Source organism: Oncorhynchus nerka, linkage group LG6, assembly GCF_034236695.1.
Source record: "Oncorhynchus nerka isolate Pitt River linkage group LG6, Oner_Uvic_2.0, whole genome shotgun sequence".
Taxonomy (NCBI): Eukaryota; Metazoa; Chordata; class Actinopteri; order Salmoniformes; family Salmonidae; genus Oncorhynchus; species Oncorhynchus nerka.
The window spans coordinates 88145362-88169400 of NC_088401.1; the positions used below are offsets into that span (position 1 = coordinate 88145362).

Below are 24039 nucleotides of genomic sequence, written 5' to 3' on the forward strand. Positions count from 1 at the left end.
GATACAAACTAAAACAAAGCATATAAAGTCAAAATCCCTTAGATATGAGGCCATTGACCTACTTATAGACAAGTGATCTTGACCGCCGACACATGACATTGGGGATATTTTTGACGGTCACACTCATACTGTCATTACGGTAAAGCAGACAGGATGGAGTGCGCTCTCTCAAATGCGCCCAAATGGGGGTAAAACGTTCACTGCGAACCCCCAAAACAAGTGTCGGGGTTTTCTACCAGCCATGTACAATCAACTGGAGTATATTGTGATTACAATTTGGCGGCGTCTAGTCATAAATCCCGCGTAGGATGTTGGTTTCAGGTGTTTTGTAATACAAGGTATAATGTTTGTACCTTTCTTTACAATAGTGGTAAAATCCACGGAATGTTCCACATAGGAACAGCTGACGACAATGCCGCACCGAAAATATGAACGAGATATGAAGGATTACAAGAAGTATCATTAAATCAAATGCTTGCTAATTAACAATCAGGTAACGATATTTATCACGTTGTCTAGACAAGTTTGCATAGATTTTCTGTTCCTGTTTGCGTGCTAGTTTAGCCGGGTCGCAGTTTTTCCAGAGGGACTGCGTTGTGCTTCGCTGTCTGTCTTTTCCCCCAGCCTGCCTTGAGCCCCTCCTTGTTTTGTATTTCTCTAGGAGAGTAATGTTTACATTCGGCATAGGAAACGGGGTCTATCCTTACGCTATCTCCCACTTCACGAACCGGTATTATGTCCCGGAAAAGATGGTTAGAACATCCCAATAAGGATGCTCTTGGTCTCCTTCTCCCTTATGTGCATATTCCCGTATGCAACATTGCAGTGTTTTTATCCGCAGTGAAGCAATCAGACAGCCAGGCCTGCCTGACGTGCAGATGCTCAGACATAATCCATGATGCAATGTTTCTGGGCAAAATATATGTATTGCTGGATCAATATACTTAAAAAATGTATATACTTTATTTATTTGGTTTAGGCAATTCTCAATGTCTGTCGCTCCCGTTACTGGCCCACACTACTTTATTCCACATATACATATCCTGTGCAAGGACCACTATAGTGAGTACATTTTACATGCACAGTAATAATTCGATATTAAAGTGATTATGTAAAAGTCATGTAAACACCTTTCTCTGTGTATCTTAATCCGTGTAGGGTCAAAAATCGAAGTAAACATACGCCGTTTAAAACCTGATTTTTCTGAGCAATCTTTCGAATTATTAGGACGTGTAAACCCAGCTAAATTAGCGTTCCCAACTGTGTATTTGATCTGCGCATGTGCTAACACCAAGCAAGCCTCTCTCTAGAGTACCACAGTGTGAGTCATAATAACCATAAAACCTAGCGGTCAAACAAGGAAATGGTTCCAATCGTTTTTCCACCATTCATTTTTCCCACACTTAAAATTAGGGCTGTGTTTTGCGTAGGCTTACCCTGGCGTGCCGTTTTGATAACTATGTCAATCTCTCTTGGACAAGGTGAATTTTATCAATCGATATTTACTCTCGGATTCTAAAATTCAAATGTTTTGCTCCATTTGTATTTAATTATTTTTGTTTTGACCTTTTATTTAACTAGGCAAGTCAGTTAATAACTAATTCTTATTTTCAATGACAGCCTAGGAACTGTGGGTTAACTGCCTTATTCAGGGGCAGATCAACAGGTTTTTACCTTGTCTATCTGTGATTGATGTTACTGACTACCTAGCGGGGTGTGCTACCATGACTACCTAGCGGGGTGTGCTACCATGACTAACTAGCAAGGTGTGCTAACATGACTACCTAGCAGGGTGTGCTAACATGACTAACTAGCAGGGTGTGCTAACATGACTACCTAGCGGGGTGTGCTACCATGACTAACTAGCGAGGTGTGCTAACATGACTAACTAGCGAGGTGTGCTAACATGACTAACTAGCGAGGTGTGCTAACATGACTAACTAGCAGGGTGTGCTACCATGACTACCTAGCGGGGTGTGCTACCATGACTACCTAGCGGGGTGTGCTAACATGACTACCTAGCGGGGTGTGCTAACATGACTAACTAGCGAGGTGTGCTAACATGACTAACTAGCGGGGTGTGCTAACATGACTACCTAGCGGGGTGTGCTACCATGACTACCTAGCGGGGTGTGCTAACATGACTACCTAGCGGGGTGTGCTACCATGTCTACCTAGCGGGGTGTGCTAACATGACTACCTAGCGGGGTGTGCTAACATGACTACCTAGCAAGGTGTGCTAACATGACTAACTAGCGGGGTGTGCTAACATGACTACCTAGCGGGGTGTGCTACCATGACTACCTAGCGGGGTGTGCTAACATGACTACCTAGCGGGGTGTGCTAACATGACTAACTAGCGGGGTGTGCTAACATGACTACCTAGCATGGTATGCTAACATGACTAACTAGCAGGGTGTGCTAACATGACTAACTAGCAGGGTGTGCTAACATGACTTACTAGCAATGAGTGCTAGCAGATAGTAGCTCTGTGGGCCGCATGACATATCTGATATTGGCAGAAAGCTTAAATTCTTGTTAATCTAACTGCACTGTCCAATTTACAGTAGCTATTACTGTGAAAGAATACCTTGCTATTGTTTGAAGAGAGTGCACAAATTTGAACATTAAAAGTTATTAATAAAAAAATTAGGCACATTTGGCCAGTCTTTATACAAAATTTGGAACAGACATGCAATAGTTCATTGGATCAGTCTAAAATATATATATGCACATATACTGCTACCATCTAGTGGCCAAAATCTAAATTGCACCTGGGCTGGAATAATACATTATGGCCTTTCTCTTGCATTTAACAAAAAATACAAAATAAAGTTTTTTCTCTTTGTATTATATTTTCCCAGATTTATTGTGTTATATTACCCTACATTCCTTTCACGCTTCCACACAACTCAAAGTGTCTCCTTTCAAATGGTACCAAGAATATACATATCCTTGCTTCAGGGCCTGAGCTACAGGCAGTTAGATTTGGGAATGTCATTTTAGGCGAAAATTGGGGGGGGGAGGGCGGATCCTAAAGAGGTTTTCAAAGCTGTACCTAAGTTGAGTTGTTCCGCGTCAAAGTTGTGTCTGTACCAGACCTAATATGTCTTTTTGGATGTGTATGTATTTGTGATTAATAATTCCTATCCCCAACAGAATGTGAATCGTTTATTTGGGATATAATGTAGCTATAAAGCGTACTTGGTTTCGGCCTCGCCTACAGTTTGTGATTGGTGTTTTTAACACTGGGGCAGAAGAGCGGTGGCTTCATCAAAAACAACGCTGTCCAAGGCGCTCCGTGACAATAACACGCGTGAAGGAAAGGTGCCAATTACAATTTATCGTAATTAATCATTCTAAACGAAGCATTCATTAGAAAAAATAAATAATATACCAGCTTGTATTTCTTTAGGCTGATGGATGGACTATGCAATAACGTTAGATAGCTAATAGGCTATCCACTAACATAATACAGCCTGATAAAGTTAACCAATGAAGTTATATAACCTCAGTCCGCGCATCCCTCGTCTTCTGAGTTGAGACTAAAGCAGGTTTGCTTAAGGTGTTTAGCTAGTTAAGCATTCTCAGTTAGCTAAAAGGAAAAGAGAGGCTAGGCAGGTTAGCTAATCATGTTCCTATTGTGCATTTAACTATTGATAGCTAGCGTATTTGCGAAATATTGATTTGAAAAGCTTGCTGCTTTTGTGCAACACGCACACTTCAAAAAAATAAATGTGGTTGACAGTGGACGGTTTTCTTGGCTTATTTCTTGGCTCCTGTGTCCATTGCAAGCAATACCTTTGTGCTTTTTGAGGCTAAATGCGTTAACATCATGGAATCTCAGCCATGCAACTGGAAATGAAAATACAAGTGTAACGTTACAAGTGTAACGTCTCATTAAAACGAGAAAAAAAAATGTTATTGCTATTTATTTAGCTAACTCCTCGTCCTTTGTTGTTGCTTTGTTTGTCCCTGAGCACATGGCTTTCCTTGTTTATGTTAGCTACAGCGCCCCCTATTTACCAATTTATGACTTTTAAATAGTCCGGCGATTCTTTGGCTGCGTTTATACAGGCAGTCCAATGTGTTTAAATTTTTGTTTTACTTATAGATTTTTGGACCAATCAGATCATCTCTGAAAACATTTGTTGTGAATAAATCTGACGTGATTGGTCAAAGGACCAATTAGTGGAAAACATAAGATTTGGGCTACCTGTGTAAATACCTTGCACTTATAGCTCCATACAGTCAGTAGCTATACATCTGTCATTTAGCAGATGCTCTTAGTGACTTGGTGTAGTATTTTCAGTTTTTAAAGTTTTTTTTTGGTCTAAAAGGTGCAGTCAAAGTTCTGTTTTCCTGTGTTATTTTCTCTTATTGTACAACAGCGGATGAAACTAACACTGTAAAAGTGTGAAAACATTTGATCAGATGTTGTTTCCTGATAGTTGATTGGTTGACAATGAAATCTACACAGGACCTTGTAATCAGCAGGTTTGCATGGACGGGAGTTTCAGCTTTCCACGGTGACATCACCACGTGTTAAATTGGTCAATAGGCCAATTAACAAAGAGTTCCAAACCTCTCTGCCAATAACAGCTAGTTTTCAGTTTTCCCCTCCCAGACAGTCCCAGCTAAATTCTTGCTTGAGAAATGGGTATTTTTGCCAGCTTTTATTGGAAATTATTATTAATTATTACCCAGAAATGATTTGATATATAGACACACATTTCAAATCAACCTCCGTTTTGCGTATCCAGACTAGTGAGTGTTGTTGGGGAAGCTAATGGTGTTTTATTTTCAGGGTAAAGACAGAGGTTAGAGGGCACCTGCTCTCCTCTTCCAGCGTGTGACTCGTCGGTCCCCACGACGTCACCAATGCGACCATGGGAAATAGCAGTGACTAGGCGGCCACCGACAGCCCCCTTGAACCAGAGGAGGTTCCTAGGAGAGCCCTGCAACACCCCAGTGCACCTCAGGAGAAGGTAAATAGTGCTGACTCCTTTAGTACTTTATGTATTCCAAATGGCAACCCTATACAGTACACTACCCATAAAGCTCTGGTCAAAAGTAGTGCACTATTTAGGGAATAGGGAAACATTTGGAAAGCACACACCCTCTTTTAAAAAAAAACGTTTTACATTTTAAAAAAATCAACTGTCATCATGGGATAATGGGCCATCCACCCTGAGGTTTCCTGTATAGTGTGTTCTGGTCTACTACATAGGGTTTAGGAATCATTTGTGCTCTATTCAAGGACCAACTGCCCAGACAGCACTTTTTTGACTGTATTTAATAAACTACTGTCACAGTTTACATGAACTGAAGAAAAAGCAGAATTAACATTTGTTAAAAATATATATTTAAAAAATGCATATACATTTGAATAAAGTGTTGTATCGAAAAAAATAAATTGTCTAAGTATATCCCAAACAGATCGTGTTAATTGTCTAAGTATATCCCAAACAGATCGTGTTAATTGTCTAAGTATATCCCAAACGGATCGTGTTAATTGTCTAAGTATATCCCAAACGGATCGTGTTAATTGTCTAAGTATATCCCAAACGGATCGTGTTAATTGTCCCAAACAGATCGTGTTAATTGTCTAAGTATATCCCAAACGGATCGTGTTAATTGTCTAAGTATATCCCAAACAGATCGTGTTAATTGTCTAAGTATATCCTAAACAGATAATTGGATACACTTTTTTTATTTATTTTGAAATGCATGGATGTTTTATGGGGTGCTACCTTGATGTTTCTGCAGCCCGCCAGTGAGACGACAGTGGGGGAGTCGAGACCGACCGGTCGTACTGCACGACTCCTCGCTCCAGGATGAGAACTTCCACCACCCTCTCTTCTCCCAGCAACATCAGCAGGTTCTTTTAGATGAGGCCAGACAGTACAGCCACGCCAGTGCCCCGCCACGCATGCTCCACCCTGCCGCACACCCACCTCGGCATCAACAGACCCCCATCATGGTGGAGCTACACGACCAGGTGCGTAGGTACACGACCAGGTGCGTAGGTACACGACCAGGTGCGTAGGTACACGACCAGATGCGTAGGTACACGACCAGGTGCGTAGGTACACGACCAGGTGCGTAGGTACACGACCAGGTGCGTAGGTACACGACCAGGTGCGTAGGTACACGACCAGGTGCGTAGCTACACGACCAGGTGCGTAGCTACACGACCAGGTGCGTAGCTACACGACCAGGTGCGTAGGTACACACCGCTGTAGTAGTAGGGACCCTAACCCTGGTCAAAAGTACTGCACTTAATTATTATTTTAACCTTTATTTAACTAGGTAAGTCAGTTAAGAACAAATTCTTATTTTCAATGACGGCATAGGAACAGTGGGTTAACTGCCTGTTCAGGGGCAGAACGACAGAGTTCAGGGATTTGAACTTGCAACCTTCCGGTTACTAGTCCAACGCTCTAACCACAAGGCTTCCCTGTCGGTACCATTTGGAACACAATCAAAATGAAAAGACTAGAGAAGAGTGTACAACTTTCCTTTCATTACTTTCAGAGTGTATGTTGAACAAGGCAGTTAACCCACTTGTTCCCCGGTAGGACGTCGTCGTAAATAACAATTTGTTCTTTAACTGATTTGCCTCGTTAAATAAAGGTCAAATTAAAATGTTGTGAATTAGAAATTCACACTGGTTTAAGATCTGGGCCAGATGTGGATAATTTATGCCGTTTGTTAGTCTCTATGACACTGTGAGCTTTGGAGAAAGAAAATACACAGAACAGTTTTCAAAATGAGACGTTGACTACGTGTTTACGCTTTTGTCTTTTGAAGTTGTTTGGAAAATGGACTGAATCATTGTTTTCTCTCTTGTACTAATATTGCACCAGGGATCCGTTCCCATCTCTTACACTGTTACCACGGTGACGACGCACGGTTTCCCCATCCACACCGGGCAACCTCTCCCAGGGTGCAACAGTCAGCAGCTCCCAGCATGCTCGGTAATGTTCAGCGGACAGCTCTCTCTGCTCTGCTGCCTTCCTCCTCCTGTGAGTTTGAAAAGGAAGAGCTGGAATGTCAGTGACGTCCATGTCAGCAACACACCAACATACTGTTGATACACCCTGTTAATACACCCTGTTAATACACCTCTTCCTACTGTTAACACACCATACCCACTGTTGATACACCCTGTTGATACACCACTTCCTACTGTTAACAAACCATACCCACTGTTGATACACCCTGTTGATACACCACTTCCTACTGTTGATACACCACTTCCTACTGTTGATACACCTCTTCCTACCATACCCACTGTTAATACACCACTTCCTACTGTTAACACACCACTTCCTACTGTTGATACACCTCTTCCTACCATACCCACTGTTAATACACCACTTCCTACTGTTAACACACCACTTCCTACTGTTGATACACCTCTTCCTACCATACCCACTGTTAATACACCACTTCCTACTGTTGATACACCATACCCACTGTTGATACACCACTTCCTACTGTTAACACACCATACCCACTGTTGATACACCACTTCCTACCATACCCACTGTTGATACACCACTTCCTACCATACCCACTGTTGATACACCACTTCCTACCATACCCACTGTTGATGCACCACTTCCTACCATACCCACTGTTGATACACCATACCCACTGTTGATACACCACTTCCTACTGTTAACACACCATACCCACTGTTGATACACCATACCCACTGTTGATACACCATACCCACTGTTGATACACCATACCCACTGTTGATACACCATACCCACTGTTGATACACCACTTCCTACTGTTGATACACCATACCCACTGTTGATACACCACTTCCTACTGTTAACACACCTCTTCCTACACACCATACCCACTGTTAACACACCATACCCACTGTTGATACACCACTTCCTACTGTTAACACACCTCTTCCTACACACCATACCCACTGTTAACACACCATACCCCACACCATACCCACTGTTGATACACCATACCCACTGTTAACACACCATACCCCACACCATACCCACTGTTGACACACCATACCCACTGTTGACACACCATACCCACTGTTGACACACCATACCCACTGTTGATACACCATACCCACTGTTGACACACCATACCCACTGTTGATACACCTCTTCCTACACACCATACCCACTGTTGATACACCTCTTCCTACACACCATACCCACTGTTGATACACCATACCCACTGTTGATACACCTCTTCCTACTGTTAACACACCTCTTCCTACACACCATACCCACTGTTGATACACCATACCCACTGTTGATACACCATACCCACTGTTGATACACCATACCCACTGTTGATACACCTCTTCCTACTGTTAATACACCTCTTCCTACACACCATACCCACTGTTGATACACCTCTTCCTACTGTTAATACACCTCTTCCTACACACCATACCCACTGTTGATACACCATACCCACTGTTGATACACCATACCCACTGTTGATACACCTCTTCCTACTGTTAACACACCATACCCACTGTTGATACACCATACCCACTGTTGATACACCTCTTCCTACACACCATACCCACTGTTAACACACCTCTTCCTACACACCATACCCACTGTTGATACACCTCTTCCTACTGTTAACACACCTCTTCCTACACACCATACCCACTGTTGATACACCATACCCACTGTTGATACACCATACCCACTGTTGATACACCTCTTCCTACTGTTAACACACCATACCCACTGTTGATACACCATACCCACTGTTGATACACCTCTTCCTACACACCATACCCACTGTTGATACACCTCTTCCTACACACCATACCCACTGTTGATACACCATACCCACTGTTAATACACCTCTTCCTACACACCATACCCACTGTTGATACACCTCTTCCTACACACCATACCCACTGTTAATACACCTCTTCCTACACACCATACCCACTGTTAATACACCTCTTCCTACACACCATACCCACTGTTAATACACCTCTTCCTACACACCATACCCACTGTTAACACACCTCTTCCTACACACCATACCCACTGTTAACACACCATACCCACTGTTGATACACCTCTTCCTACTGTTGATACACCATACCCACTGTTGATACACCTCTTCCTACTGTTAATACACCTCTTCCTACACACCATACCCACTGTTGATACACCTTTTCCTACTGTTAATACACCTCTTCCTACACACCATACCCACTGTTAACACACCTCTTCCTACACACCATACCCACTGTTGATACACCTCTTCCTACTGTTAATACACCTCTTCCTACACACCATACCCACTGTTGATACACCATACCCACTGTTGATACACCATACCCACTGTTGATACACCATACCCACTGTTGATACACCTCTTCCTACACACCATACCCACTGTTGATACACCTCTTCCTACGCACCATACCCACTGTTAACACACCTCTTCCTACACACCATACCCACTGTTAATACACCTCTTCCTAAACACCATACCCACTGTTGATACACCTCTTCCTACTGTTGATACACCATACCCACTGTTGATACACCTCTTCCTACTGTTGATACACCTCTTCCTACACACCATACCCACTGTTGATACACCTCTTCCTACTGTTAACACACCATACCCACTGTTGATACACCATACCCACTGTTGATACACCATACCCACTGTTGATACACCTCTTCCTACATACCATACCCACTGTTAACACACCATACCCACTGTTGATACACCTCTTCCTACTGTTAATACACCTCTTCCTACACACCATACCTACTGTTAACACACCTCTTCCTACACACCATACCCACTGTTGATACACCATACCCACTGTTGATACACCATACCCACTGTTGATACACCATACCCACTGTTGATACACCATACCCACTGTTAACACACCACTTCCTACTGTTAACACACCTCTTCCTACACACCATACCCACTGTTGATACACCTCTTCCTACACACCATACCCACTGTTAACACACCACTTCCTACTGTTAATACACCTCTTCCTACACACCATACCCATTCCAGCCACACCAGCTAGCATACCCATCGTACCACTACCAACACACCATACCACTACCAACCAAGGGTTGGGACTGGTTCAGGGGGAACAGAACCCAAATCAAAAACAAAAGTGATCTAAACTGTTCCGGAACATAACTGTTATTTTAAAAGCATGGGAACTGGTTAATAACAATTTATTTCGTCCCACAAAAATCACAAACAAAGAGTCTATGCAAATCCCTCTGTCACTCAGAAACTTAATCCAGCGTCTGCCTGCTAGCTGGAAATCTGCCAATGTGTGTGTGTTTAGGCTAACTGCTCCTCCCCTCTGAAGTGTAGGTTACTGTAGCCCCTCCCCCTCTGAAGTGTAGGTTGCTGTAGCCCCTCCCCCTCTGAAGCGTATCTTACTGTAGTCTACTGACGACGTTAGAGGCGTAATTCAGAAATTAGGGAGATATGTTTCATTAGATAAGAATGGATTTGCTTTTTTTTTAGCTATAGTATATTAACTAACATTATCACATTTCACATGGGATTTATTAACTTCAAGAAGGTAGGATGTGTTTTAAATTCTAGTGCTGCTCTGCACCCATAAGCTTGTTAGCTAGCTAGCTTCTCTGGTCCAACGTTAAACCAACTCGGAAATTCAAAAGATATTCAAAGTTTCTCCATAGAAGCCACTCCTCCCTAGGTATAATTGTGTGGGCCTAATTCAGATAATGATGTAATTTTTTATTTTTTATTTTACACCATACCCACTGTTGATACACCTCTTCCTACTGTTAACACACCATACCCACTGTTGATACACCATACCCACTGTTGATACACCTCTTCCTACACACCATACCCACTGTTGATACACCTCTTCCTACACACCATACCCACTGTTGATACACCATACCCACGGTTAATACACCTCTTCCTACACACCATACCCACTGTTAATACACCTCTTCCTACACACCATACCCACTGTTGATACACCTCTTCCTACACACCATACCCACTGTTAACACACCTCTTCCTACGCACCATACCCACTGTTGATACACCTCTTCCTACCATACCCACTGTTAACACACCTCTTCCTACACACCATACCCACTGTTAATACACCTCTTCCTACACACCATACCCACTGTTAATACACCTCTTCCTACACACCATACCCACTGTTGATACACCTCTTCCTACACACCATACCCACTGTTGATACACCTCTTTATTTAACTAGGCAAGTCAGTTAAGAACAAATTCTTATTTTCAATGACAGCCTAGGAACAGTGGGTTAACTGCCTGTTCAGGGGCAGAACGACAGAGCTCGGGGGTTTGAACTTGCAACCTTTCGGTTACTAGTCCAGCGCTCTAACCACTAGGCTACCCTGCCGTCATAACAAGATGCCCAGCGCTTCAAGGCGAACTTCCTCCATCCTCTCTCGCTCTCTCCTTCAGTTGCATGACTGTCGGCACAGTGTGTGTTTTATCTTTCATTATGATTACACCATGCTGTTACGGCAAAATACAATGTGCTCTTAATGACTTTCCTCACCCACTCCACAGCAAGCTGTTCTACCTGCACTGATTGATGAAGTCATTTAATGTAGAGCTAAATGTAAATATATATATATATTACTGATAATATATTACTGATATATAACTGATATATATATATATATATTACTGATAATATATTACTGATATATAACTGATATATATATATATATTACTGATAATATATTACTGATATATAACTGATATATATATATATATTACTGATATATAACTGATATATATATATATATATTACTGATAATATATTACTGATATATAACTGATATATATATATATATTACTGATATATTACTGATATATAACTGATATATATATATATATATTACTGATATATAACTGATATATATATATATATTACTGATAATATATTACTGATATATAACTGATATATATATTTCAGTTTTTAAAAGAACGATATAAACCAGCACTTTTTTATGGGTTCAAACCGGTTCAGAACTTTATTACCACTACCGACACACCACCATACCACTACCGACACACCACCATACCACTACCGACACACCACCATACCACTACCGACACACCACCATACCACTACCGACACACCACCATACCACTACCGACACACCACCATACCACTACCGACACACCACCATACCACTACCGACACACCACCATACCACTACCGACACACCACCATACCACTACCGACACACCACCACTACCGACACACCACCATACCACTACCGACACACCACCATACCACTACCGACACACCACCATACCACTACCGACACACCACCATACCACTACCGACACACCACCATTCAACTTCAGTTGTGTTCACTGTCGATGAACCACCACTACCGACACTGCTTCTTTTTTAAGCTGTTTAGCAGCATGATATTTGCTAATATTCTTGGCATCATTGCATCTGAGCTATGGACCTATTTCACTCTTTATGTAGAATTGGTTTCTTGAGGTACGGCCCTGCCAGTCTTGTTCTGTATGGTGAACCACCGTTCGTTGTTACAATTTGTGTTTTTAACAGTGTGTTCTGTCTGGTTTTTCTCTCTCTATTTTTACAGCTCATCCAAGCCTGTACAATGCAGCATTTGCCAGTGTCTTACCAAGCTTTCCCACCCCTGATCTCCAGCGAACATTTTATATTGCACCCCAACCCCCCGGGGCCGCCACCCCACCAGCCTCCTCACCTTACTCCTCTCAGCCAGTTCCTCCCTCTCCAGAGGCAGCACCCACGCATGGTGAGTACCCCTCCGTCGGAGTCCCAAATGGCTCCTTACACCCTACATAGTGCACTACTTTAGACCATAGGCATTTTCCCTATAAATGTGCATTACTTTAGACCAGAGTCCTATTCCCTACATAGTGCACTACTTTAGACCAGAGCCCTATTCCCTACATAGTGCACTACTTTAGACCAGAGCCCTATTCCCTATATAGTGCACTACATTAGACCGGGGCCCTATTCCCTATATAGTGCACTACTTTAGACCAGAGCCCTATTCCCTATATAGTGCACTACTTTAGACCAGGGCCCTATTCCCTATATAGTGCACTACTTTAGACCAGGGCCCTATTCCCTATATAGTGCACTAATTTAGACCAGGGCCCTATTCCCTATATAGTGCACTACTTTAGACCACTATATAGTGCACTACTTTAGACCAGGGCCCTATTCCCTATATAGTGCACTACTTTAGACCAGGGCACTTTTCCCTATATAGTGCACTACTTTAGACCAGGACCCTATTCCCTATATAGTGCACTACTTTAGGGCCCTATTCCTATATAGTGCACTAATTTAGGACCCTATTCCCTAGATAGTGCACTACTTTAGACCAGACCAGGGCCCTATTCCCTATATAGTGCACTACTTTAGACGAGGACCCTATTCCCTAGATAGTGCACTACTTTAGACGAGGACCCTATTCCCTAGATAGTGCACTAGCCCTATTCCCTATATAGTGCACTACTTTAGACGAGGACCCTATTCCTAGATAGTGCACTACTTTAGACGAGGACCCTATTCCTAGATAGTGCACTACTTTAGACGAGGACTTTAGACGAGGACCTATTCCCTATATAGTGCACTACTTTAGACCAGGGCCCTATTCCTATATAGTGCAGGGCCCTACTTTAGTGCACTACTTTAGACGAGGACCCTATTCCCTAGATAGTGCACTACTTTAGACGAGGACCCTATTCCCTATATAGTGCACTACTTTAGACCAGGGCCCTATTCCCTATATAGTGCACTACTTTAGACGAGGACCCTATTCCCTATATAGTGCACTACTTTAGACGAGGACCCTATTCCCTAGATAGTGCACTACTTTAGACCAGAGCCCTATTCCCTATATAGTGCACTACTTTAGACGAGGACCCTATTCCCTAGATAGTGCACTACTTTAGACGAGGACCCTATTCCCTAGATAGTGCACTACTTTAGACGAGGACCCTATTCCCTAGATAGTGCACTACTTTAGACCAGAGCCCTATTCCCTATATAGTGCACTACTTTAGACCAGAGCCCTATTCCCTATATAGTGCACTACTTTAAACGAGGACCCTATTCCCTATATAGTGCACTACTTTAGACGAGGACCCCATTCCCTAGATAGTGCACTACTTTAGACGAGGACCCTATTCCCTAGATAGTGCACTACTTTAGACGAGGACCCTATTCCCTATATAGTGCACTACTACTTTAGTGCACTACTTTAGACGAGGACCCTATTCCCTAGATAGTGCACTACTTTAGACGAGGACCCTATTCCCTAGATAGTGCACTACTTTAGACGAGGACCCTATTCCCTAGATAGTGCACTACTTTAGACGAGGACCCTATTCCCTATATAGTGCACTACTTTAGACGAGGACCCTATTCCCTAGATAGTGCACTAACATTGGAATAACGTTATACGTACGCCTCGTCATCCACAGTAGTTGATCCACATAAATAAAACAAAAAGTGATTAGTCACCTAGGATTTAGTTACAATGTGTTAACCCAATATTATTATTCCTTTCAGTTTCTGTCTGTATTTTGTGTATAGTATTTGATCCACATTTTAATTAAAAAGGAACGAGTAAGAGTTAGAATGTATATATAAAACCCATCACTGACTGTTTTAGTTCTCTCTCACTCCCTCCCTTTCCCCTCGGCCAGCCTCTCCAGAGGGTAGAGAATGAAGTGGACCTCAGGGGGGACCAGCATCCATTAGGAACGTTCTCTTACCCTGCCTCGAGTCACCACCACCCACCAGCGATGCCTCCCTCTGTCCCCCTCCAGTACCTCCCTCAGGAGCCTCTGCACCAGGAGATGCCCTTCCCAGTGGTAAGACTTTACCTCCCTCAGGAGCCTCTGCACCAGGAGATGCCTTTACCTCCCTCAGGAGCCTCTGCACCAGGAGATGCCCTCCTTCTCAGTGGTAAGACTTTACCTCCCTCAGGAGCCTCTGCACCAAGAGATGCCCTTCCCAGTGGTAAGACTTTACCTCACACCTGCCCTTCCCAGTGGTAAGACTTTACCCCAACCTGCCCTCCCCAGTGGTAAGACTTTACCCCAACCTGCCCTCCCCAGTGGTAAGACTTTACCTCAACCTGCCCTTCCCAGTGGTAAGACTTTACCTCAACCTGCCCTCCCCAGTGGTAAGACTTTACCTCAACCTGCCCTTCCCAGTGGTAAGACTTTACCTCAACCTGCCCTCCCCAGTGGTAAGACTTTACCTCAACCTGCCCTCCCCAGTGGTAAAACTTTACCTCAACCTGCCCTCCCCAGTGGTAAGACTTTACCCCAACCTGCCCTCCCCAGTGGTAAGACTTTACCTCAACCTGCCCTTCCCAGTGGTAAGACTTTACCTCCCACCTGCCCTTCTCAGTGGTAAGACTTTACCTCAACCTGCCCTCCTTCCCAGTGGTAAGACTTTACCTCAACCTGCCCTCCTTCCCAGTGGTAAGACTTTACCTCAACCTGCCCTTCCCAGTGGTAAGGCTTTACCTCAACCTGCCCTTCCCAGTGGTAAGACTGTACCTCAACCTGCCCTCCCCAGTGGTAAGACTGTACCTCAACCTGCCCTCCCCAGTGGTAAGACTTTACCTCAACCTGCCCTCCTTTCCAGTAGTAAGACTTTACCTCCCACCTGCCCTTCCCAGTGGTAAGACTTTACCTCCAACCTGCCCTGCCCAGTGGTAAGACTTTACCTCACAGAGCTAGCTAGTATCTGTGTGTTAAGAGACTGAACTAGCTGAACTAGTATCTGTGTGTTAAGAGGCTGAACTAGTATCTGTGTGTTCATTAAGAGACTGAACTAGCTGAACTAGTATCTGTGTGTTCATTAAGAGACTGAACTAGCTGAACTAGTATCTGTGTGTTAAGAGACTGAACTAGTATCTGTGTGTTAATTAAGAGACCTTTCTAATGTCCAGAAAAGCACTAATCGAAACTCCCAGGTGGAAGAAAATAAAAATCTCTTTGCTTGGACATTTTGTTTTTAGACATTTTTGGAAGTACATCCTGGTATTTTTACGTTGTTAAAGGGATACTTGGGGATTTTGGCAGTGAGGTCCTTTATCTTCTTCCCCAGAGTCTGATGAACTTGTGGATACCATTGTTATGTATCTGTGTCCAGTATGAAGGAAGTTAGAGGTACATATTAGTGCTGAGCGATTAACAAATTAGTATTTATTTTCTTCTGGTTATTAAACCGCTAATTGACTGATGTCGGTTCAATTACTTGAATTCCGTTTAGCTGATTTTGTTTGTTAGTTTTTTTGTTGTGAGCCTAATGCCCTTTTTCTAGAGATAAAATCAAATAATTCACAAGAAGTCAAACTATACTACATGTTCAAAAGTATGTGGACATCCCTTCAAATTAGTGGATTTGGCTATTTCAGTCAAACCCGTTGCTGATCGGTGTATAAAATCGAGCACACAGCCATGCAATCTCCATAGACAAGCATTGTCAGTAGAATGGCGTTTACTGAAGAGCTCAGTCACTTTCTACGTGTCATCGTTACCTTCCCAACCAGTCAGTTTGTCAAATGTTTGCCCTGCTAGAGTTTTCCCCGGTCAACTGTTATAGTGCTGTTATTGTGACGTGGAAACGTCTAGGAGAAACCACGGCTCAGACACAAAGTTCTAGGCCACACAAGCTCGCAGAATCCAAGAATTGTTCGTCAGGAGCTTAATGAAATGGGTTTCCATGGCGGAGCAGCTGCACACAAGCCTAAGATTCCCACGTGCAATGCCAAGCTTCGGCTGGAGTGGTGTAAAGTTCTGGAGCAGTGAAAATGCTTTATCTGGAGTGATGAAACACCATCTGGCAGTCCATCTGGCTGTCCATCTGGCAGTCCAATGGACAGATCTGGGTTTGGTGGATGCCAGGAGAACGCTACCTGTTTGAATACATAGTGCCAACTGTAATGTTTGGTGGAGGAGGAATAATGGTCTGGGGCTGTTTTTCATGGTTCAGACCCCTTAATGTTAACGCTACCGCAAACAATGACATTCTAGATGATTCTGTGCTTCCAACTTTGTGGCAACAGTTTGGGGAAGGCCCTTTCCTGTTTCAGCATGACAATGCCCCCGTGCACAAAGCGAGGTCCATACAGAAATGGTTTGTCGAGATCGGTGTGGAAGAACTTGACTGACCTGCACTAAGCCCTGACCTCAACCCCATCGAGCTTCTTTGGGATGAATTGGAACTCCAACTGCGAGCCAGGCCTCATCAACCCAACCTCAGTGTCCGACCTCACTAGTGCAGTAAAGGGGGGACCAACTCCATATTAATGCCCATGAATGAGATGTGGGGCGAGCAGTAGTGTATGTGGGACGCTGGGCTGAAGGGAGTTGTAGATTTCATTAAGCAAATATTCAACCTACCTGCATAAACGTGGGAATGAACTACAATGACCGTAATCCATTGCGGCATATTGTTTTCAGGCTCCGAGACGGATCGGAGAGTAAGAGGTGAAGCAAGAGTGTGTCAGACTCTCTAACCAGCTCAGCCTGACCCTTCCTAGTGGTCAGACTCTCTAACCAGCTCAGCCTGACCCTTCCTAGTGGTCAGACTCTAACCAGCTCAGCCTGACCCTTCCTAGTGGTCAGACTCTAACCAGCTCAGCCTGACCCTTCCTAGTGGTCAGACTCTAACCAGCTCAGCCTGACCCTTCCTAGTGGTCAGACTCTAACCAGCTCAGCCTGACCCTTCCTAGTGGTCAGACTCTAACCAGCTCAGCCTGACCCTTCCTAGTGGTCAGACTCTAGATTGTAGAACTAGCTAAATCAACAGATCTGGCGTAATTACCATTTTAAATAACCAGTCACTTCCATAGTTCACCACCACCACCATGTTAACAGCTATATGTCTGTCTGTCTGTCTCCTGTTCAGCCATACCCCCACATGCTGCCGCGACGTGTCAGTGGTCACAGGTACCGGTTACAGCAGCCCCCGCCGCCGCCGCCACCCTACTACCCAGGCTTCCTGCCCTACTTCCTGTGAGTATGGAATCAAAAAAAAAAAAGACCATAATGATACACATACGCTTTTCATTGACTCGAGAGTCATTCAGGACTTACAATCGTACCACCACTTCAACGTGAGGTGTATACTGAGTGAGGTGTATACTGAGTGAGGTGTATACTGAGTGAGGTGTATACTGAGTGAGGTGTATACTGAGTGAGGTGTATATACTGAGTGAGGTGTATATACTGAGTGAGGTGTATATACTGAGTGAGGTGTATATACTGAGTGAGGTGTATATACTGAGTGAGGTGTATATACTGAGTGAGGTGTATATACTGAGTGAGGTGTATATACTGAGTGAGGTGTATATACTGAGTGAGGTGTATATACTGAGTGAGGTGTATATACTGAGTGAGGTGTATATACTGAGTGAGGTGTATATACTGAGTGAGGTGTATATACTGAGTGAGGTGTATATACTGAGTGAGGTGTATATACTGAGTGAGGTGTATACTGAGTGAGGTGTATATACTGAGTGAGGTGTATATACTGAGTGAGGTGTATATACTGAGTGAGGTGTATATACTGAGTGAGGTGTATATACTGAGTGAGGTGTATATACTGAGTGAGGTGTATATACTGAGTGAGGTGTGTATACTGAGTGAGGTGTGTATACTGAGTGAGGTGTGTATACTGAGTGAGGTGTGTATACTGAGTGAGGTGTGTATACTGAGTGAGGTGTGTATACTGAGTGAGGTGTGTATACTGAGTGAGGTGTGTATACTGAGTGAGGTGTGTATACTGAGTGAGGTGTGTATACTGAGTGAGGTGTGTATACTGAGTGAGGTGTGTATACTGAGTGAGGTGTGTATACTGAGTGAGGTGTGTATAGTGAGTGAGGTGTATATAGTGAGTGAGGTGTATATAGTGAGTGAGGTGTATATAGTGAGTGAGGTGTATATAGTGAGTGAGGTGTATATAGTGAGTGAGGTGTATATACTGAGTGAGGTGTATATACTGAGTGAGGTGTATATACTGAGTGAGGTGTATATACTGAGTGAGGTGTATATACTGAGTGAGGTGTATATAGTGAGTGAGGTGTATGAGGTGTATATAGTGAGTGAGGTGTATATAGTGAGTGAGGTGAGTGAGGTGTATATAGTGAGTGAGGTGTATATAGTGAGTGAGGTGTATATAGTGAGTGAGGTGTATATAGTGAGTGAGGTGTATATACTGAGTGAGGTGTATATACTGAGTGAGGTGTATATACTGAGTGAGGTGTATATACTGAGTGAGGTGTATATACTGAGTGAGGTGTATATACTGAGTGAGGTGTATATACTGAGTGAGGTGTATATAGTGAGGTGTATATACTGAGTGAGGTGTATATACTGAGTGAGGTGTATATAGTGAGGTGTTTATACTGGGTGAGGTGTATATACTGGGTGAGGTGTATATACTGAGTGAGGTGTATATACTGAGTGAGGTGTATATAGTGAGGTGTGTATACTGGGTGAGGTGTATATACTGAGTGAGGTGTATATAGTGAGGTGTGTATACTGGGTGAGGTGTATATACTGAGTGAGGTGTATATAGTGAGGTGTATATACTGAGTGAGGTGTATATAGTGAGGTGTGTATACTGGGTGAGGTGTATATAGTGAGGTGTATATAGTGAGGTGTATATAGTGAGGTGTATATACTGAGTGAGGTGTATATAGTGAGGTGTATATACCGAGTGAGGTGTATATAGTGAGGTGTATATACCGAGTGAGGTGTATATAGTGAGGTGTATATACCGAGTGAGGTGTATATACCGAGTGAGGTGTATATACTGAGTGAGGTGTATATACTGAGTGAGGTGTATATAGTGAGGTGTATATAGTGAGGTGTATATAGTGAGGTGTATATAGTGAGGTGTATATACTGAGTGAGGTGTATATAGTGAGGTGTATATACTGAGTGAGGTGTATATAGTGAGGTGTGTATACTGAGTGAGGTGTATATACTGAGTGAGGTGTATATAGTGAGGTGTATATACTGAGTGAGGTGTATATACTGAGTGAGGTGTATATAGTGAGGTGTATATACTGAGTGAGGTGTATATACCGAGTGAGGTGTATATACCGAGTGAGGTGTATATAGTGAGGTGTATATACTGAGTGAGGTGTATATAGTGAGGTGTATATACCGAGTGAGGTGTATATACCGAGTGAGGTGTATATAGTGAGGTGTATATACCGAGTGAGGTGTATATACTGAGTGAGGTGTATATAGTGAGGTGTATATACCGAGTGAGGTGTATATAGTGAGGTGTATATACCGAGTGAGGTGTATATAGTGAGGTGTATATACCGAGTGAGGTGTATATAGTGAGGTGTATATACCGAGTGAGGTGTATATAGTGAGGTGTGTATACTGGGTGAGGTGTATATACTGAGTGAGGTGTATATACCGAGTGAGGTGTATATAGTGAGGTGTATATAGTGAGGTGTATATAGTGAGGTGTATATACTGAGTGAGGTGTATATAGTGAGGTGTATATAGTGAGGTGTATATAGTGAGGTGTATATACTGAGTGAGGTGTATATAGTGAGGTGTATATAGTGAGGTGTATATACTGAGTGAGGTGTATATAGTGAGGTGTGTATACTGGGTGAGGTGTATATACTGAGTGAGGTGTATATAGTGAGGTGTATATACTGAGTGAGGTGTATATAGTGAGGTGTATATACTGAGTGAGGTGTATATAGTGAGGTGTATATACTGAGTGAGGTGTATATACCTAGTGAGGTGTATATACCTAGTGAGGTGTATATACTGAGGTGTATATAGTGAGGTGTATATAGTGAGGTGTATATAGTGAGGTGTATATAGTGAGGTGTATATAGTGAGGTGTATATAGTGAGGTGTATATAGTGAGGTGTATATAGTGAGGTGTATATAGTGAGGTGTATATACTGAGTGAGGTGTATATAGTGAGGTGTATATAGTGAGGTGTATATAGTGAGGTGTATATAGTGAGGTGTATATACTGTACACTCAGATAACAGTTGTACAACAGTGGAATATTTGATGGAATCCATATCCCAAGTGTCATGTCCCCATTTGGTCTGGGTCCCCCCCAACCCCTCTTTTTACGCTGCTGCTACTCTCTGTTCATCATATATGCATAGTCACTTTAACCATATCTACATGTACATACTACCTACTGACTAACCGGTGTCTGTATATAGCCTGTCTACTGTATATAGCCTGTCTACTGTATATAGCCCCTCTACTGTATATAGCCTGTCTACTGTATATAGCCTGTCTACTGTATATAACTACTCTACTGTATATAACTACTCTACTGTATATAGCCTCTCTACTGTATATAGCCTCTCTACTGTATATAGCCTGTCTACTGTATATAGCCCCTCTACTGTATATAGCCCCTCTACTGTATATAGCCTGTCTACTGTATATAACTACTCTACTGTATATAGCCTCTCTACTGTATATAGCCTCTCTACTGTATATAGCCTGTCTACTGTATATAGCCCCTCTACTGTATATAGCCCCTCTACTGTATATAGCCTGTCTACTGTATATAGCCCCTCTACTGTATATAGCCCCTCTACTGTATATAGCCTCACTACTGCCTCACTACTGTATATAGCCTCACTACTGTATATAGCCTATCTACTGTATATAGCCTCTCTACTGTATATAGCCCCTCTACTGTATATAGCCCCTCTACTGTATATAGCCTCTCTACTGTATATAGTCTCTCTACTGTATATAGTCTCTCTACTGTATATAGCCCCTCTACTGTATATAGCCCCTCTACTGTATATAGCCCCTCTACTGTATATAGCCTCTCTAATGTATATAGCCTCTCTACTGTATATAGCCCCTCTACTGTATATAGCCTCTCTACTGTATATAGCCTCTCTACTGTATATAGCCAGTCTTTTTACTGTTTTATTTCCTACCTATTGTTCACCTAAAACCTTTTTTTCACTATTGGTTAGAGCCTGTAAGTAAGCATTTCACTGTAATGTCTACTACACCTGTTGTATTCATCATTTCACTGTGAGGTCTACTACACCTGTTGTATTCATCATTTCACTGTAAGGTCTACTACACCTGTTGTATTCATCATTTCACTGTGAGGTCTACTACACCTGTTGTATTCATCATTTCACTGTGAGGTCTCACTGTAAGGTCTACTACACCTGTTGTATTCATCATTTCACAGCTGTTGTATTCAGCATTTCACTGTAAGGTCTACTACACCTGTTGTATTCATCATTTCACTGTGAGGTCTACTACACCTGTTGTATTCATCATTTCACTGTGAGGTCTACGACAGCTGTTGTATTCGGCGCACGTGACAAATCAACTTTGATATGTGACTGTTCTGTCTCTGTGCAGGTCGATGCTTCCTGTGCCTCCCACAGCAGTGGGACCAGCCATCAGTCTGGACCTGGATGTAGATGACGTGGAGATGGAGAACTATGAGGTGAGAGGACCAATCAATCCACTTAGAAAACACACTGTTTTTCTTTCTGTTTGCACGTGTATCAGGGCCAGTTGTTTTGGATGTTTTTTTTTTTTTAGTTTGGGGGGGGGGGGTAGTTGACCAGTATTTCCAGCATTATCCACTAGATTTGCTGCAGGTAGAAAATCCTTGGAAATTGTCTTTATCTATATATATATATATATACAGTGGGGCAAAAAAAGTATTTAGTCAGCCACCAATTGTGCAAGTTCTCCCACTTAAAAAGATGAGAGAGGCCTGTAATTGTCATCATAGTTACACTTCCAACTATGACAGACAAATGACAACAAACAAAAAAATCCAGAAAATCACATTGTAGGACTTTTAATGAATTAATTTGCGAATTATGGTGGAAAATAAGTATTTGAGCCAGGGGAGGTGTAGCTCTACAAATCTTAATGGTAAAAAGAATATTATTTGGCAGAGAATAGTATTTTTGTAGTTCAGTGATTCTATACCTCACTTGGCTCAATCTGATCCTCTCCAACAGAAGTTGTAATTTAAAAAATTGGTCAAATATGGGCAGTTTAAGGGAGTCCCCCCCCCCACCAAGTACTCACTCACAACATTGTTTAATTGGTTAAATCAAATCAAAGTTTATTTGTTACGTGCGCTGAATACATCAGGTGTTGTAGACCTTACAGTGAAATGCTGAATACATCAGGTGTAGTAGACCTCACAGTGAAATGCTGAATACAACAGGTGTAGTAGACGTTACAGTGAAATGCTGAATACAACAGGTGTAGTAGACCTCACAGTGAAATGCTGAATACAACAGGTGTAGTAGACCTCACAGTGAAATGCTGAATACAACAGGTGTAGTAGACCTCACAGTGAAATGCTGAATACAACAGGTGTAGTAGACCTTACAGTGAAATGCTGAATATAACAGGTGTAGTAGACCTTACAGTGAAATGCTGAATACAACAGGTGTAGTAGACCTTACAGTGAAATGCTGAATACAACAGGTGTAGTAGAATCACAGTGAAATGCTGAATGCAACAGGTGTAGTAGACCTTAGAGTGAAATGCTGAATACAACAGGTCTAGTAGACCTTACAGTGAAATGCTTACTTACAGGCTCTAACCAATAGTGAAAAAAAGGTATTAGGTGAACAATATGTAAGTAAAGAAATAAAACAACAGTAAAAAGACAGGCTATATACAGTAGAGGGCTATATAACAATAGTGAAAAAAAAGTATTAGGGCTATATACAGTAAAACAACAGTAAAAGGCGCTATATACAGTAGAGGCGCTATATACAGTAGAGGCGCTATATACAGTAGAGGCGCTATATACAGTAGAGGCGCTATATACAGTAGAGGCTATATACAGTAGAGGCTATATACAGTAGGGGCTATATACAGTAGGGGCTATATACAGTAGAGGGGCTATATAACAGTAGAGGCTACGTACAG

General features: G+C 42.6%; 1 protein-coding gene across 4 annotated transcripts in view; it reads left to right on the plus strand.

Annotated features, from left to right (window-relative positions):
* The first annotated feature begins 205 nt into the window (after nucleotides 1-205).
* The window catches only part of rnf44 (ring finger protein 44), a 32038-nt gene continuing 8204 nt past the window's right edge, over nucleotides 206-24039 (plus strand). Inside the window, exons 1-8 of one of the 4 annotated variants that reach the window (XM_065019990.1) lie at nucleotides 206-493; nucleotides 4808-4988; nucleotides 5770-6001; nucleotides 6870-7028; nucleotides 12675-12851; nucleotides 14779-14946; nucleotides 18002-18108; nucleotides 22495-22582. In XM_065019990.1, the coding sequence (XP_064876062.1) occupies nucleotides 4882-4988; nucleotides 5770-6001; nucleotides 6870-7028; nucleotides 12675-12851; nucleotides 14779-14946; nucleotides 18002-18108; nucleotides 22495-22582 (1038 nt within the window). In that variant the 5' untranslated portion in view covers nucleotides 206-493; nucleotides 4808-4881. Of the gene's footprint in view, nucleotides 494-3087; nucleotides 3328-4409; nucleotides 4661-4807; nucleotides 4989-5769; nucleotides 6002-6869; nucleotides 7029-12674; nucleotides 12852-14778; nucleotides 14947-18001; nucleotides 18109-22494; nucleotides 22583-24039 lie in introns of those variants that run through there. The other 3 variants (XM_065019993.1, XM_065019992.1, XM_065019991.1) reach the window with 3 other exon arrangements.